The following is a 19,460-nucleotide window of genomic DNA, read 5'->3' as shown; positions in this document are numbered from 1 at the left end:
AAAATAAAGATAGGATTTTGAAGGCCACAAGAGAAAAGCATCAGATTACATATAGGGGGAAACCAATACATTTACCAGCAGACTTCTCAGCCCAGACTCTAAAAGCTAGAAGGGCCTGGCACAACATATTTCAAGATCTGAAAGAACATGGTTGCCAACCAAAAATCCTATACCCAGCAAAACTAACCTTCAGATTTGAAGATGAAATAAAATTCTTCCATGATAAACAAAAGTTAAAAGAATTTATAAATAGCCTGCACTACAGAACATTCTCAGCAAAATATTCCAGGAAGAGGAAATGAAAAACAACAATGTAGGTCAGCAAAGGGAGGTACTACCTTAAAGGAAAAGTCATTCAAAGGAGAAACCAAGCCAAGTTAAAAACCAAAAAATAATCCCAAATGACTGGGCATACAAATCATATCTCAATAATAACCCTGAACGTTAACGGCCTAAACTCATCAATCAAAAGATACAGGCTGGCAAATTGGATTAAAAGAAAGACTCAACAATATTCTGCCTTCAAGAGACTCATCTCATAGAAAAAGATATCCACAGAATAAAGGTAAAAGGATTGGAAAAAACCTACCATGCACATGGACTTGGTAAAAAAGCGGGGGTCTCCATCCTTATATCAGATAAAGTGGACTTCAAGCCAAAGTTAGTCAGAAGGGAAAAAGAAGGACATTTCATACTGCTTAAGGGAACCATAAATCAGGAAGACATAACGATAGTAAATATTTATGCCCCAAACAATGATGCATCCCTGTACAGCAAACAAATCCTTCTCAATTCCAGGAATCAAATAGACCACAACACAATAATTCTGGGTGACTTCAACATACCACTGTCGCCACTGGATAGATCTTACAAACAAAAACTAAACAAAGAAACCATAGAACTCAATAACACAATCAATAACCTAGACTTAACAGACATATATAAAATATTCCATCCATCAATGAGCAAATTCACTTTCTTCTCAGCAGCACATGGAACCTTCTCAAAAACAGACCATAAGTTATGCCACAAATCAGCCCTTAGTAAATGCAAAAAAATAGAGATACTACCTTGTGTTCTGTCAGATCATAATGGAATGAAATTAGAAATCAATGACAAAATAAAAAACAGATGTTACTCCAACACCTGGAGACTAAATAATATGCTATTGAATGAAGCATGGATAACAGAAAATATCAGGGAGGAGATAAAAAAATTCTTAGAGGTAAATGAGAATGATGATACAACATATCAAAATCTCTGGGACACTATGAAAGCAGTACCAAGAGGAAAATTCCTTTCATGGAGCGCATTTAAGAAAAGAATAAAAAGTCAACAACTAAATGATATAACATTACTGCTCAAAGCCCTAAGGAGAATGAAACCTCACCAAAAGTAGTAGAAGACAGGAAATAATTAAAATCAGAGATGAAATCAATGAAATTGAAACAAAAGAAGCAACTCAAAAAATTGACAGAAAGTTGGTTCTTTGAGAAAGTAAACAAAATAGACAAACCCTTAGCCATACTAACAAAGAGAAGGAGAGAGAAAACTCAAACTACTACAATTGGTGATGAGAAAGGAAATATCACAACAGACACCACAGAAATATATAACATAATGAGAAGCTACTCTGAAAATCTACACTCCAACAAAATAGAAAATACCGAAGACATCAACAAATTTCTAGAGACATATGATCCTCCCAAACTGAACCAGGAGGACATACACAATTTAAACAGATCAATTTCAAGCAATGAAATAGAAGAAGCCATCAAAAGCCTACCAACTAAGAAAAGCCCAGGACCAGACAGATTCTCAGCTGCGTTCTACAAGACCTTCAAAGAAGAACTCATTCCATTACTTCTCAAAGTATTCCTGGAAACAGAAAAGGAGGGAACCCTTTCAAACTCATTCTATGAAGCTAGTATCACCCTCATACACAAACCAACAAAGACACATCAAGGAAAAAATTTTAGACTGACATCTCTGATGAATATAGATGCAAAAATCCTTAACAAAATCCTGGTAAACTGCATCCAAAAACATATTAAGAAGATAGCACACCACAATCAAGTGGGGTTCATCCTTAGAATGTAAGGTTGGTTCAACATCCGGAAATCAATAAATGTAATTCATCACATCAATAGACTTAATGTTAAGAATCACATGGCTATTTCAATTGATGCAGAGAAAGCATTTGACAAAATACAACACTCCTTCATGCTCAAAACACTAGAAAAAAATAAGGACAGTAGGAAAATACCTCAACATTGTAAAGGCTATTTATGCTAAGCCCACGGCCAGCATCATTCTTAATGGAGAAAAACTGAAAGCATTACCTTTAAAAACTGGAACAAGACAGGAATGCCCTCTTTCACCACTTCTATTCAATATTGTCCTTGAAATACTAGCCTCAGCAATTAGACAGACTAAAGAAATTAAAGGGATATGAATTCCAAAAGAGGAACTCAAGCTGTCACTATTTGCTGATAACATGATTCTCTATTTAGATTATCCAAAAAACTCCACCAGAAAACCTCTAGCCCTCATAAATGAATTCAGCAAAATAGCAGGTTATAAAATCAACAGGCATAAATCTAAAGCATTTTTATACATAAGCAATAAAACATCTGAAAGGGAAATGAGGAAAACAACTCCTTTCATAATAGCCTAAAAAAAACTTGCAATCAATCTAACTAAAGAGGTGAAAGATCTCTAGAATGAATACTACAGAATATTAAAGAAAGAAATTGAAGAAGACCTTAGAAGATGAAAAAGTCTCCCATCTTTTTGGATAGGCAGAATTAATATCAAAATGGCCATACTTCCAAAGGTGCTATACAGATTTAATGCAATTCCAATTAAAATCCCTATGACATATCTCATAGAAATAGAAAAAAGCAATCATGAAATTCATCTGGAAGAACAAAAGACCCAGAAGAGCCAAAGCAATCCTGGGCAGGAAGAGTGAAGCAGGAGGTATCATAATACCAGACCTTAAACTCTATTATAGAGCAATAGTAACATAAGCAGCATGGTACTGGCACCAAAATAGACAGGTAGATCAATGGTACAGAATAGAAGACATGGAGACATACCCACATAAGTACAGTAACCTCATACTAGACAGAGGTGCCAAAAACTTACCATGGAGAAAAGATAGCCTCTTCAACAAATGGTGCTGGGAAAACTGGAAATCCATACACAACAGAATGAAACTAAACCCCTACCTCTCACCCTGTACTAACAACTCAAAAAGGATCAAGGATCTAGGAATTAGTCATGAGACCCTTCACCACATAGAAGAAAAAGTAGGCCTGACTCTATCACATTGGCTTAGGACCAGAGTTCATTAACAAAACCCCATAGCACAAGAAATAAAAGCAAGAATCAATAAATAGGACAGATTCAAACTAAAATGCATTTTTTCAGCAGAGGAAACAATCAATAATGTGAAAAGAGAGTCTACAGAGTGGGAGAAAATCTTTTCCACACACACTTCAGACAGAGCACTTATCTCCAGAGTCTATAAAGAACATAAAAAACTTTATACCCAAAATACTTATCTCCAGAGTTTAAAAAGAACATAAAAAACTTTACACCCTAAATACAAAGAAACCAATCAATAAATTGGTTAAGGAAATAGGCAGACATTTTACAGAAGAGGATATACAGGTGATCAACAAATATATGAAAAAGTGCTCAATCATCCCTGGTAATTAGAGAAATGCAAATTAAAACCACCCTAAGATTTCATCTAACTCCAATTAGAATGCCTATTATCAAGAACACAAGCAATAGTAAGTGTTGGTGTGGATGTGGTGAAAAAGGTACACTCATACATTGCTGGTGAAGTTGCAAATTGGGGCAGCCACTCTGGAAAGCAGTATGGTGATTCCTCAAAAAACTTGGAATGGACCCACCATTTGACCCAACTATCCCACTCCTTGGTTTATACCCAAAGAACTTACTACAAAGGACATACTACAGTGATGCAGCCACATCAATGTTCATAGTAGCTCAATTCACAATAGCTAGACTGTGGAACCAACCTAGAAGCCCTTCAACTGATGAATGGATAAAGAAACTGTGGTATATATACACAATGGAATATTACTTGGACATAAAGAATAAAATTATGGCATTTTCTGGTAAATGGATGAAGCTGGAAAATATGCTAAGTTTAATAGGCCAACTCCAAAAAACCAAAGGCTGAGTGTTTTCTCTGATACGTACATGACACTATATAACACGGAGGGTGGTGGGGGGAAGAGAAAAATGAAAGAACTTTGGATGATGTAGAGAAAAATGGGATGGGAGGGGGTGGGGGACAGAAAGATAGTAGAACAAAACTGACAGTATTACACCTATGAATGGTGTGAATCTACATTGTGTACAACCATAGAAATGAAAAGTTGTACCCCGTTTGTGTACAATAAATCAAAATGCAGTCTTTAAAAATTGATTTTAATAAAATAAAAATAAAAGGGCTGGGAATGTGATTCAGTGATAAAGTGCATCTGGATTTAATCCCCAGTACAAAAAAAAAAAAAAAAAAAAGAAAAAGTTGGAAGACTTTCCTTACTATTACATACCTAATGTAATTAAGACCAAATGATAATAGCGTAGGAAGAGGCAACCAATAGAACAGAACAGATTAGAATTATTCCCAAATACAAAAATGTTTTGTAGTACAATGTGCATGACTAATGAATGGTAGAGGATCAAGTTTTCACTCAATGGTTCTCAGACAAGTGATTAAATTGAACACTTAAATATCACAAAGACAAGAGTGTATTCCAAATAGATTAAATGTTATATGTGAAAGAAAAACTATAAAACTTTAAAGAGACAATATGTAAAAATATCTTTATGTTCTTGAGTGGGAAAGAACATAAAATAGCGACAAATTCAAATATATTAACTAGTTTGAAGTACATTAAAAAACAGATAAACATACTGTATATGTTTTACATTCTACTTAATCTTTATTAAATAGATAATATATCTTTTAAATAGCATCTAATTCACTTGCTATTGGCTTACATTATAACAGCTGAACAATATATAAAAGTATGCTTGGAAACAATACTAAATTATTCAGATGGCTGAGTGAAAGGTGTATTTTTCCCCTTTGAGTCACCAAACCCTGGGGAAGGGAGGACACCCAATCTAGAATATAATCTTGAGCTTAAGTCAGTTGCTTGCACAGTGTAAATGCTTTACAGAAAACTTCTGCTTTGTGCAATCATAACTCTACTACTAGGAGAAAAGGTTTATATTGGTTTTCCTAGAGGAGATTTAAAAAATGTAAGGCAAAAATAGTGATACCAGTAACACAAAAATTATAACAAGTTTATATTATGATAAATTGTATAAATGAGGTTACCTGTTTTAATTCTTCCTAAATAGTCATTTATTGACTCATAAGCCAATATATAAATTCTAATGAGGCCAAAAGAAAGAACTTATAATAATAATAATAATAATATTAATAATTGTAATAATACCCATAAAAATGTTACCTGGAATTTTATTTTTCAGTTTAACCTAATGATTCTGATGATTAATCTTTTGGGGACTGAATCCAGGAGTACTCTACCACTGAGCTACATCTCATGCCCTTTTTTATTTTTAGACAGTGTTTCATTAAGTTGCTGAGGCTGGCCTTGACCTTGAAATGCTCCTACCTCAGCCTCCATGTGACTTGGACTACATGTGTGCACTTCTGTGCCTGGCCTAACGATTAATCTTTAAAAAAAAAAAATTTTTTTTTTTTTTGTTGTAGATGGACACAATACCTTTATATTATTAATTTTTTTTTTTTTATGTGGTGCTGAGGATCCAACCCAGGGCCTCACACATGCTAGGCAAGTGCTCTACCACTGAGCCAAAACCCCAACCCCTAATGATCAATCTTAAAAAGCAAAACATAGACTTACAGACATATTCTATGTACAATCACATGTCCCACTCAATAATATATAAATAGGCAACATATTTATTTAATATAATAATACTGATGGAAGTATGGATTTATACTCAAACTGTTTTTAACAGTTGAAGTCCCAGAAATAATAATTCTAGTACAACTGTCTAAGAAACAGTGATCAGAAATGACAGCTTTTCCCCTAATTCTATTTTAAAACCCTTACTAAGAAGGAACTGTTCAGTTGAGTTGGGTCTGCTTCTATAAATAGGCCTCTACTTTAGCACAAATCCTGTATTTGGAAGACACATATACACACACACATCCCTCTTCTGGAATGTACTTATTAATGAAAAGCAAGGTATTATAAAATTCTTACCAGAAAGATCCACCACAGCTTCATGACTTGAAACAGCGCCTTTTTCAATAAAAAGATCTCGAAAATATTCGCTATTAGCTGACAAAACAGATTTATGAGCTTTGTACTCTTCTCCTTCAATTAACAAAGTAACATCGCAGAACTGATTGGATAGTCTCTGTTCATTCAGTTGTTTCAAGACAGCCTGGCAATGTTTTGGAGAAGATCGTTTTACTACTCCTTTGGTGTCAACCTGACAAAATAAGATGATATAGGAGGTGTATTATGAAAATATAGCTCAGAGGTAGTGTGCTTGCCTAATGTGCACAAGCCCCCTGGGTTAGCTCCCCACCCCAGGGAAATCATTTGTACTTTTTACCCTTTTAACAGATAAGAAAAAAATAAGCTTCTATTCTTTCTCTGTTACCTATGTATTTAAATAAAAAGGTGTCACTATTTTCTACTATGTTAATGCTACTTGACCTAGCAAGAAGGTGTATCTCACTTCTTGCTACCTCTTCTTACTTATCAGAAAGTTGGTGATTTATAACACTCATGAGGCAAAAAAACAACGAAAACCAAGCCAGATTAATTTTTACCTTGCTGCATGACCCAGAGACTGCTCCAAAAAAGTATTCTGTCTACCTGTACCAATATTATCATTACAAAGTAAGGGAAGTAAGGGAATTAACAACAAATCAATTGGATACTAAGTTCATTCTGGAGAATAACAAGAATATTTATAATGAATGAAGAGGCAATACTATATACTTTTAGCTTATATAACAACACAGTACATAACCCATTCTGTCTTATTCAATTACCTTTACCTCATACATAAAGATCTGTTTAAATTTTCAACATCAGTTCCAACTGTCAAGTAGTGTCAGTGGTTTAAAAAATACAATTCACCAAGACTGCAAATAGTAACACATCAGTTAAAAATGTTAAAATAGAATGGAAAGTACCACTTACAAATACAAGTTCATGTTTGGATACCGGTTTCTTTTTTGAAGACTTAGAGGCTGTAGTTGGAGGTGAAGTAAAGTTGCTCAGGTCATCTTCTGATTCATTACTTTCTTCTCCAGATTCAAGGTCTAGTCCCAATTCTTCCAACATTTCTGAAGCATCTGATATTGGCCTGGAGCGATCTAGTTTCTCCTGGCATTTGCTACACTGTTTAATGTAATCTTTGACTTGCTTTAATATACCTACAGTAACAATAAAAATAAGTCAAATTTAATACTGTTTTATTTGAAAATTGAAGAATATATCATTATTTGTATATACTAATGTATGTTCAACTGCAGATGTGTACACACACTCATGTCCATAAAGAATGTGGAGTTCTTTAGATGACATTTTTTTTTTCAAAAATAAAAGGATATAAATGATAGTCTCTTTCCACGAGGTTTGTAGTTTATTTCTAGTTATTCACGCCCCCCACCATAAGATGATTACATAGCCATACTCGACTCCATGTGCATTACAAATGGATATGCAATGAAAACTACAGTCATAAACTGCATAGTGGTGCATGCCTGTAATCCCAATGACTTCAAGAAGGCTGAAGAATGAGGATCACAAGTTCAAGGCCAGCTTCAGCAACTTAGTGAGGCCCTAGGCAACTTAGCAAGATCCTATCTCAAAATAAAAAATAGAAAGGGATAGGGATGTGGCTCATTAAACATTGCTAGGCTCAATCCTAGTACCAAATTTTAGAAAAAGGTTTCAGTCAACTTAGGTTCACATAAACAAATAAGATTATAATATGGCCTAGGTATGTAGGATATACCATCTAGATTCATAAGTGTATTCTACAATGTTCATACAACCATCCATAGAACCATGAAATTGCCTAACAATGAATTTCTCATTTCTCACAGAATTTATCCCTGTTGTAAAAGCACTACCTGACTATATGTGAAATATTCAACTGTTTTGACCTACAAATAATTTAATGCAGCTCAAGGCATAATACTTCTCCATCCCACTGACATCAGATTTGACCATGCAATTTGTTTTGGTCAGTGGATTATGAAGGGATGTGATTTGTGCCATATTTGAACAGAAGTTTTAAGAGGCACTTAGTATTTCTCATCACTGCCCTGTATTTTGTCCCCTTTCTCAAAAAACAGAATGTCCCGGTCGGATGCTGTTCCTTAACCTGTATCACAGACAGACAAGGGTGAGGCGTCGATCTGCAGCCTGCAACAGGACTACAAACGAAACATAATACAAATGCAAGAGAAATCTTTTTTTTTTGAGTTATGAGGTTTTAGGGCTATATGAAATAACAGCAGCATAAATAACAAAAGTTGATAATACACAAGAAACTGACAAAAAGACTACTCTGAATTTCAACTTCGAGCTCAGAATGCTTGGGTAGAGATAAGGGGGCAGGCAGGGAAGACTTTATATACATAACACAGACACAAATCCATCATCCTTATAAGGCAGGAACAATTAATTCCCATCCTACTGAAGAGGACGAAGCCCAAACAGGTATGCAACTTGTTCAAAGTCATATTGAGTAAATGGCAGAGCTAGTAGTTATGATACTTACATAGGAACATGTTTGTACAACCTTGTGGCAGGTACCTATCCCTTATACTCCAAATAAATGCAAATAAAAGATTTAGTTTCAGCTAATATGATACAGAGGCATACAGCACAGTCTGAACAGCTTTATTATGTCGAATTATGCCAAATTCCTTACACTTTGAGCCTTCGAATAGTATTCAAACAGAATTTCCTAAGCTATGTTATGCCCCACATTAAAAAAGTATTCATTCAGTGAACACCAGGTATGGTGGCTCATGTCTGTTATCCCAGTTACTCAGGAGGCTTAGGCAGAAGAATCACAAATTGGAGGCCAGTCAGGTAACTTAGGAAGACCCTGTCTCAAAATTTAAAAAAACCCCTAGACTCAGGGGTATATGCCTATAACCCCAGCAACTTGGGAGGCAGAGGCAAGAGAGTCCCAAGTTTTGAGGCCAATCTCACTCATCAATTTAGTGAGACCCTCAGCAACTCAGTGAAACCCTACCTCAAAATAAAAAATAAAAGGGACTGGGGATGGAGCTGGAAGTACAGCTCAGTAGCAGAGCGCTTACCTAGCATGTGTGAGGTTCTGGGTTTGATCCTCAGCACTGCATAAAAATAAATAAAGGTATTGTGTCCATCTACAACTAAAAAAAAAAAAAAAAGGCTGGGGATGTAGCTCTGTGGTAGAGCACACCTGGGTTCAATCTAAAATAAAGTTAATTAAAAAAATAAATTAATTAAAAATACAATAAAAAGGGCTGAAACACAGCCCAGTGGTAGAGTGCTTACTTAGCAAGCTTAAGGCCTGGCTTTAATACGCACACACACACACACACACACACACACACACACACAGCGTTCATTGAGCCGGGTATAGTGGCACATGCCTGTAACTCCAGTGACTTGGGAGGTTGAGGTAGGAGATCACAAGTTCAAAGCCAGACTCAGCAACTTAGTGAGGCCCTAAGCAACTCAATGAGACCCTATCTCTAAATAAAATATTTAAAAGGATTTCTTTCCATCCATGCAATGCCTTCTGCTATTATGCAGCAAGAAGGCCTTCATCAGATGTGGCTTCTCAGTCCTAGACTTCCCAGTCTCTAAAACTGTGGACCAAATAAATTTCTTTTCATTACAAATGACCATCTGTGGTATCCTGCTTAGCAGCACTAAACAAACACAATAGTCAAATAAATAAATAGGGTAGGTTTAAATACAACTTTCACCGTGAAAACATTTACAAAGGCATAGATTTAGAGACCAACAGAAGTTGTAATTTTATTTTTAAGAACAAATCAATTTGTCTATAAGGTATAATACCAGGTTTTAAAAAACGATAAAAAGGCAGGATGTATATATATATTTTAAATGGGGCCCAGCGTGGTGGCCCATGCCTGTAATCCCAGGGGCTTGGGAGGTTGAGGCAGGACGACTGAGTTCAGAGCCAGCCTCAGCACAAGTGAGGCATTAAGCAACTTGGTGAGATCCTGTCCCTAAATAAAATATGAAATAGGGCTGGGGATGGGGTTCACTGGTTGAGTGCTTCCAAGTTCAATTCCCGGTAACCCCCTGCCCCAAAAGAGTAAATGGGTTAGTTAAAAAAGAATAAATGAGGGCTGGTAGAGCACTTGCCTAGCACAGGAAGTACTGGGTTTGAACCCCAGTACCACATAAAAAAAACTAAATAAACAAAATAAAGGTATTGTGTCCATCTACAACTAAAAATATTTTAAAAAGAAAGAATAAGTGAATTAGGACAATGAAAAACTTCTGGAAATGAGTGGTGATTACTACACAACAATGTAAATGTATTTAATGCCAGAGAACTGTATACTTAACATGGTTAAAAATGGTAGATTTTCCATTATTTATACTTTGTCACAATAAAAAAGAATGGGTATATGAAAAAGAGGTACATAAGTGAAAATTTATATAGAGAATAAGAAGTACTATCAAAATTTTCATGTTCCAAACTTTAAAAGCAGTTTTTTCTAATTAATCTTGGCTATATTTCTAAACATTTTTTGATTCTTCACATTTAAGTATATTCTGCATAATCAAATAGAGGTTTGATTAAAGTATTAACTGGCTGAGTTCAAACTGTATTAGAGAAAATACACAGAAGTCATTTGAATAAGGATGAAAAGTAACGAGTAAGAAAATGTATGAACCTATGGCCATATCTAACTACAAGGAAGCCTGAGAAATGTAATATCACTTCAGCCTTAGAATCAACTGCTAAGAAAAGAAAGGGTAGCTAAGCATGGTGGCAAATGCCTGTAATACCAGTTAACGTAGGAGGATCACCAGTTTGAGGCCAGCCTCACTAATTGAGGCCCTCAGCAACTTAGTGAGGCCCTATCTCAAAATAAAAAATAAAAAGGACTTGGAATGTGGCTCAGTGGTTATGTGCCCCTAGGTTCAAACCCCAGTACTAAAAATAAAAACAAAAATAAAAAATTAGAAAAAAAGGGCTGACAGTAGTCAACGAGTGGCTCCACCACTGGGCAGTAGGGAGGCCAAAGGTAAAATCTGCTTAAATATGTTCACCTGTTGTTTTCCAAACTTGGTTCACTATAGGATCATCTTTAGAAGCACCAATTAAAACACTATTTAAAAAATGCTAACTTAGGGCAAAATTTTTACTCTGTATCATGCCCTTGCTCTAGCTGCAATTTCCATTAAAATTTACATGATGAAGAAAACCAATGACATCAAGTGTTCAAATCCCAGAATATATAGATCCTATGCATAGGAGTCATTTTCATTTTCACCTATCAGGTTTAGACAGCTTTGCCTTCAATTATTAGAGTGCTTCACCTGCATTTAGGGCCCACTCCCTGCCCGCCACATTTTCAAGCTTTTCTACATCATAGATCTCACTGCAAGGAACATGCTGCTTGAGGCCAAAAGCAGATCTGCTGGTTAGATGCTCTTCTGATGTTTCCCCTAAATAACTTCCTTACTCAATGAGAAATGGTTTAATTACTTAAGAGATATAAAGATGAGGTTGTATTAATATCTAGATCATGTTTACTGATTTAAATTTTTGCCATTTTTAGAGAAACCAAATTTTAGGTTTTACACTTCAAGTTTCTATGTTTTCTCAACATAGTCCCTACAATAACTCCTTGGGTGTCAAATTACTAACAAAAGGTTATTTATTGAGTAACAAGAAATAAATTAGGTCAAGCATCCCTAACCTGAAATTTCAAAATTAAAACTTTTTGAGTGCCTGCAAGTGGAAAATTCCATACCTGATTTCATGTAACAGACCACATTCATCTAATGTACACTAAAAATACTGTAAAAATTATAAGGTATGTGTATTAGGTGTGTATAAAACATAAATTAGTTCTACATTTAGACTTGGGTCTTATCCCAGATGTCTCATTATACATATGCAAATATTTCAAAACTTTAAAAACATCTGAAATAAGAAACACTTCTGGTTCAAAAAACCCTGGATAGGAGATATTCAATTAACTACTCAACCTGTACTTTGATGGATCATCAGCCTGAGGAACAGTTTCTCACTCAGATTTTCCAATCTCAGAAGTATAGATGCTCCTCAATTTATAACAGACTATATGTTCTAATAAACCTGTCTTAAATCGAAAACGTCTAAGTAGAAAACGCTTTTAATACACCTAACTTATTGAACACCACAGCTGACCAAAACAGTACACTACAGAGTCTTGGTTGTTTATCATAATGATCATTGTGGTTGACTGGGATCTTCTACTAACCACTGCTGCCCGGCATTGCAAGAGCATATCATGTTAGATATTGCTGACCTGGAAAAAGTCCCAAATTAGAAGTATGGTTCCCACTGAATATATATATATATATATATATATATATATATATATATATATGGATTTTGAACTGACATAAAGTCAAAATATTGTGAGTTGGGGACCATCTATATTAACATTTTGGGTCAAATGACCCTCTGTTGTGTGGGAACTGTCCTATATACTGCAGAATGTCTGGGCACATCCCTGACCTCTACTCAACCAAACGCCAATCATCATTTCCTCTCCCCACAGTCTGACAACCAAAATTTTCTCCAGACATAGCCAATACCCCCTAGGAAGAAAAACTGTGGAGTTGAAAAACACCACTCTGCAGATCTACATGCCAAACTGGAAAATGTATTCCTGCCAGCTGTCCAAAAACCTCTTTCTAGACCAGGCTCAGTGACATGTGCCTGTAGTCCCAACTCAGGACTGGGACTATATTGTCTCTATTGGGAGACAGGCAGGAGGACCATTTGAGCCCATGAATTTGAGGTCAGCTGGGCAACATACTGAGACCTGTCTCAAAAAACAAAACAAAACCCTCCCTCCCTTCCTCATCAGTGAGCATCTCTTATTCAGTGATTTTAATTTTGAGCTCCCTGAATATCAATTCTTCAATTTTTTTGTTTGCTTTATTTTCTTCAAAGAGATTAGAAGTAGTTAGTTACAGTTTTATTTTACATAAAGCCAGATAGTACCAGGTTTTCTAGAGATTGCACTTTCCAGATTAGATCACAGCAGCATCTATTTATCCCAACAATCTGAACAAAAACATATCAATTCTTAGGCTAGGAACTTCTACAGACAGCTAATTTAACCTATTATATGATTTTGCTAGTTTAATCCTTTCTTCCTTCTAATTTAATCTTAGAGTTCAGATACATTTAATTGTAGATTTCCACACATCAGCTTTTCAAGGAGGCAGGGGAAAGACATTCATTCAAGCACACACAATATACAGGATAAAAATAGAAAAATAGGGGGACAATATATATTAACATTTTACATTCTGAAATAAATCTGGTAGCTAATATACATAAACTTGAGGCACTGAAGCAAGGTAAGTTGTTACAATCTTTCCTAAGCATTAGAATATAGCTCATATTGGGAGCACTCCAGAAAAAAATAGCATAAATAATGACTCCAGTAACTACCCTTGGTAAAACTTCTTGTGAAATGATTTTGAAGCACTGTCCCCCCCGCAAATAATATTAGAGCCATCTATAATGGCTTTAGGGAATCTCATTTGTGCTTAATGACACATTAACAAATATGAGTTACAAATGCTTATTTGATCAATTATCAGTCCTAGATCATTGCCAACACCGGTTATAAATAACACCTTTAGATCTAGAATCAAACTTAAGCTTTCTTCTTTGTTACTCAGAAACATGCTATGTAAGTCACTTAAGACTTACAAATTTTGAAACAAACTACATAGGAAGAAACTGACTAGCTAAAAATATTTCCATTCCTTTGTAGTTTTGTTAATCTAATAAGACTAATAAAGAAACATGTAAACAAGTAATGTGTTAATATAATAAACATCAAAATGAATAGCTAATAATTGAGGGTACACTGCTCTGATGCTTACTAGCAATTTTGATTTTAAATGATGAAATATTAAAACAAATAACATGATGATCAATAATGTAATAACCCTATTACACGTTGACACAGCATTTTTATGAAAAGTAACTGCTAAAAAGGTTATGAGAAGAGTAGCACTCCTAGATTTTTGCAAAATCTTTTAAATATGTGGCTTAACAGAAGACAGATTATTATGGATGTGTCTCCCTTCAATCTAATGTGATAAAACATTTTTCATGTAGCCTGTGGAAAACTCCACTGTATGCTTGGGAGAGAATGCATTAAAAAACAAATAATGCTTTATTATAATTATGAAAATAATTTTAACCTGGCAGATCCTCTGAAAAGAATATTGGGTCCTCTCTCCTCCAGGATTTCCTATACTTTGAGAATAGCTAGCTGCTCTAAGTGTTAGAGGATTTTGACATTCCACATAGCTACAAACATCTCTTCCATTTTAAAATTCAGCTAACAGAAACACAATCTTAGGGTCCTCCCCCCTAACCCCAGTTTTTTCAGACAATGCATTCTAAAGCCAAAAAACAAAAACTGGATAATCAATTTAGAAAAAAAAAATGTGAACGAACACCATATAGCACCATTTAACAGAGGCTTGCTTTCACCCTACATTTACTCTTCAGTTTTATCTCTTTAGAGCAATTTAATTCATATATTCGTTTAAAATAGAAAATAAGGGAAAACATTTGAGAATACAGATCTGTTTTGAAAAAGGGATAGAATTTTCTAAGGAACAAAAGTTTGTAATAGAATAGTTTTGATGAACAAAGCTCATAAACCAAAAAACAAAACCCTTTAGAAACTAGGACCACAGTCTAATTTCTTTAATCAAAGAAAAAGAAATCAAGACTCATGATTTAGGGCTGGGGAGATAGCTCAGCTGGTAGAGTGCTTGCCTCGCAAGCACAAGGTCCTGAGTTCGATCCCCTGTACCACAAAAAAAAAAAAAAAAAAAAAAAAAAAAAAAAAAGACTCATGATTTAATTTCTCTCGAGAGTGGCAGATCCTTGTTGACAAAGCGCCTTCTTACATGAGCCTACAAACTTCACTGAGTGGTTTAGTATTTAACAACTTTGTGGAAAGGGAAGGTGGTTAAGAACCCAAGGGCACAAGCTCTCCTCCACTAAACTGGTTTCCAAGGAGTTAAGAAACTTTAGAGATTAAATTCTGACAATTAAAAAGATAACCACAGTATCCGCATCTTTTCTGGGTATACATGGTGCCTCTGTAATTCCCAGAATCAGGGCGAAGAACATTAAAACATTCAGAATTAAAAGTATTTGATAATCTTTACATTTAACTATCGCAATAATCGCGAGATTCAAGACGACTTTTCAACGATTACTCTTTAACACTTCTGCACACAAATGCATCATTCCTTATTTACGTTGTAATAGCAGAATCTTGAGAAACAGAGCGAGTAGACCCAGCAAGGTTCAAACCCATTCCCCCAAACGCGAGCAGAACACACGGGAAACAGCAGCCGAGTTTAGAACAAGCCGTCCCTGACCAAAATCATCTGCACAGACTTTAAAAGGCAAAACCCGCAGCCTCCCGGGCCAAACGCCACAAATCCCTCCCAAGAGACTGAGCCACCGCCTCCGGGTTGCCCAGAGAGGCGGGCCTGGACTGGCCGGGCTCCGGCGTCCCGCCCTCCCCGCCGCTGGCCCGGCCCCCGGGGAAGCCCCCTTGGCCCCACCCCGGGCGAGGGTCCGCCCCTACTTCCCGGCCTTCTTCCTGTGGGAAGTGCGGCTCCTTTCGCGTCCCCCACCCTCTCGACGCCGCCTGGCAGCCGCTCTGCCACCGAGCGCGGGCTGGCCAGGCAAGAGGCGTCCGAGACTCTCCAGCTCGCGGTGCGCCAACAGGCCGCGCCAACAGGCCTTGCCCGGGCAACTAGCCGCCGACCCGCCCTCTCGCCGCGGGCCAGGTCTAACCTCGCCACCAGTACGTCTTGGACAAGTCGTGCCAGGTCTGATGCCGGGTGTGGTGAGTGCCGCCAGGGCCCAGGTGTGCCGCTTCGATGAGGCCCCGGCGCCGCTCCGGCTGCAGTACTACCTCTAGCTCCGCAAAGGTCTTGCGGTGCCGTTGCCGCCGCTGGTAGTACAGAGTCCCGCCGCGCACCACGTAACAGGCGGCAGCCTTGCGGATTTTACGCTTGACATTGCCCTCGGTGCCCGGCGCGTAGGGCTCGCGCTCGTTCGTCAGGTAGCGCAGGATGGCCCGGTAGCTTTCCTCGCTTGACATCGCGGACGGCGGCTCCCTGAGGGCACCTGTCAGTGGTGGTGGAGGAAGACAGCGCACTAGCTCCGGGTAGATGCAACAGCGGTGGCGGCACTGTACGGAGGAACGGCTCCGCCTTTGGTGAGCGCTCTTACACGGCGCCGGGAGCGTGAAAGGAGAACGGACGAGTTGGTAACCAGGGGGAACTGCACTTCTCCAGCGCGCGGGATCCGCTCGCGACTGACAAAATGGCTGCTGCACCATCGGAAGTGACGCAAGCTAAGGGCGTGGACTGAGCCCGGATTGGAGTGTTTTCTCTTTCTGGTTTGAGGGAGCGGATCAAATGACGTCAGCACTGCGGGCAGACATTTTGGAAACGGGTAGGCCTTTGCTAGGAAATAGAAGGGGTTTTGAGCAGCCATCTTAAGTCCTGGCAGTTTCCCTTTTTTATTTTTCCCTTTTCCCATGCTCCGAAAAGCCACGTGTAGGAGCTGGTGGGCAGTTCTTAGCCCTTCAGAAACAACCAAAAGGGTGAGACAACCAAAGGGTAAATGAGTTCGTTTTTGTCTACCTTGAGACACCTGACATAAAGCATCAGGTATTCAGACTTTAGCAAATGCCACTAGATACATTCACATGGAAGTGTAGACTCCAGTTAACAAACATTAGAAAACCTAAGTCCTTCAGTTTTATAAGCTTTCGTTTATGTACGTAAACCGCTGCCCCTCTACCCAATTACCCAAGGAATAAGCAGGATTTTTCTGGAATGATCAGCATGTATAACGATGATGTACATATAAAGGGCAATCGTGTTGGAAATAAATGGAAAGGAGTGGTCAGCGCCATTTAGCTTCGTTTGCATATATTTTTACATAAATTCAGGTGGGGAAAGGTCTCCGTTTTACACTCAACATATTGTACTACACAAGAAGCCAAGCAGATTTCAACCCATTTCCTGATGTGCCCTAAGGGTCATAATTCAGATATTTTTCAGCTGGTAGTACTGTATGGTGGTCTTTTCCTGGGATAAATCTGCTGTGCTTTAAAAAAGCCCACATTCCCTAGCAAGTTGCAGTTCCAGGCTTTCCTAGCCCAGGAACTTTGGCTGCAGATACTGTCGATCTCTTTCCCCACCCGGTTCTGAGGTCTGAGACTGAACATGGTTGGGACAGGTATGGGGCAGATAGTAGCCGAGTTGCAGGAGACTCAAAAGCAAAACTGGGTTCTATTTGTAATTATATACCTGCAGACTTTTCAACAGTAACTGGTGGAATTAGAAGGTGGTGATACACGCCTACAGTGGGACGGTGAAAGGGGATGTCCAAATCTACCCTCAAATAAGAGCTGGTTGATCCATGCGGTGGTCAGCACTTTTGTGATATCAACTCCCTTTAAAATTAAAACAATTTGAAAGGTGAGTAGATTAACCCACACCCGTGGTCCCAGCTTCTAGGGAAGCTGAGGAAGGAGAATCTCAATTTCCTAGGAGTAAAGCCTAGAAAAATTTAGTGAAACTGTCTCAAAAACAAAGGCTGGGATGGAGCTCAGAGGTACGGTGCTCCTGAGGTGGGTATAGCAACAAAAAGGATGTCTTATGAAAATCGGTTAAACAGCCAGCAAATACTGCTATTCAGGCAAGGAGGTTAAGGTGTTAAAAAAGAAAAAGAAAAAGCACTGTGGTGCATTCTGGCAATCCCAGCCATTAGGGAGGCTGAGGCAGGAGGATCACAAGATCAAAGCCAGCCTTAGCAACTTAGCAAGTTGCTATGGAGAGACCCATCTAATAATAGATGGGAAATGCAAATACTACTTAAGAAAATCTAAGTTATGAAAACATTTCTCCATCCAGTTCAGTTTCTGCAAAACATGTGAAAACACTGAGCAGTCCACTGATCCTCAGATTCTCCTTTGGGAGAAGAAACAAGTGTTTTAATAAAATGCTTTCCTGGCGGTCAGGCTGTCTTCCTGAGTGAACAAAGCTAAATTTCCACTATGAGAACAGGTAATGAAGTGTTTATTTCTTGCACCTTCTGAGCTACCTAGGACTCCAGGGCAATCAAAATTGGTAGTTCCATGTCAGGGGAAACAATGCTTTACAAGTGGAGATTGTGTCCATTAATTAGGAATAGCTCAGGATTCACTTGGGTATTTTAACCTTTTCAGCTAGTGTCCTTATTTTCCCTTGAATTTCACAAATTGCATTACCACCAAAAGGCTTTTTTCCAAGAAAAACCTTTAACATTTTCCGCTTCACTTACTCATTTCTTGACACTGATTTCACATAAGATAGTTTTTTTTCAGGTTCTCCCTAAACCTGTTTTATTTTACCCCACAATATAATGGCTTGAGCATTGTTGTATCCTTACAAACTTAGCACAGGTTGGCAGCTAATAAAGACAAGCTATTCACAAATTTCTAATTACTATTTTCCTTATCACATATTACACATCTTTTTTAAAAAATTCTTTTGTAGTGTAGATGGACAGAATGCCTTTATTTATTATTATGTGGTGCTGAGGATTGAACTGAGGACCTCACATGTGCTAGGCAGGCGCTCTGCCGCTGAGCTATAGCCCCAGCCCCCATTACACATCTCTTGAACATCATCAGGCTACTGAGCAATTTTATTTGGCAAACGTCTGTCAAAGTCCTAGCTCAACAAACTACTCTGGGAACAGGTACAATATACTCCTAACTCAGTGTCCTTGGGTTGAATAGCCAGAATAGGGAGGAGGATGCTATTTTCTAGAAGCAAGCGATTAATACAGCTCATGATTTTTTGGCACTGTCAAAACAGCTAACACCTAACAGTGGGGGGAGGGGATCCCAATATAAAATAAATATGCCTGTCATGGATAGAGAAATGGCAGGAAAAGAGCATTTTAATAGTCAACTTGGACTAAATCTATACAACATTCCAGTACTTGCAGCCTGTGTAATGTGCCCTTAACACCTCATGGAAGAACAACTAGCATTCAACCACACATCTTAT

The 19,460-nt window shown here is 37.8% G+C and overlaps 1 protein-coding gene across 1 annotated transcript in view; it reads right to left on the bottom strand.

Annotated features, from left to right (window-relative positions):
• The window catches only part of Zbtb11 (zinc finger and BTB domain containing 11), a 31,676-nt gene extending 14,855 nt beyond the window's left edge, over positions 1 to 16,821 (bottom strand). Inside the window, exons 1-3 of the mRNA XM_047565424.1 lie at positions 16,183 to 16,821; positions 7,266 to 7,501; positions 6,312 to 6,543 (exon numbers count right to left, since the gene is read on the bottom strand). Of these exons, the coding sequence (XP_047421380.1) occupies positions 6,312 to 6,543; positions 7,266 to 7,501; positions 16,183 to 16,732 (1,018 nt within the window). The 5' untranslated portion in view covers positions 16,733 to 16,821. The remainder of the gene's footprint in view (positions 1 to 6,311; positions 6,544 to 7,265; positions 7,502 to 16,182) is intronic.
• Between the last annotated feature and the right edge of the window lie 2,639 nt (positions 16,822 to 19,460).

Source organism: Sciurus carolinensis, chromosome 9 (assembly GCF_902686445.1).
Source record: "Sciurus carolinensis chromosome 9, mSciCar1.2, whole genome shotgun sequence".
Taxonomy (NCBI): Eukaryota; Metazoa; Chordata; class Mammalia; order Rodentia; family Sciuridae; genus Sciurus; species Sciurus carolinensis.
This window is presented reverse-complemented; position numbering and strand designations above follow the sequence as displayed.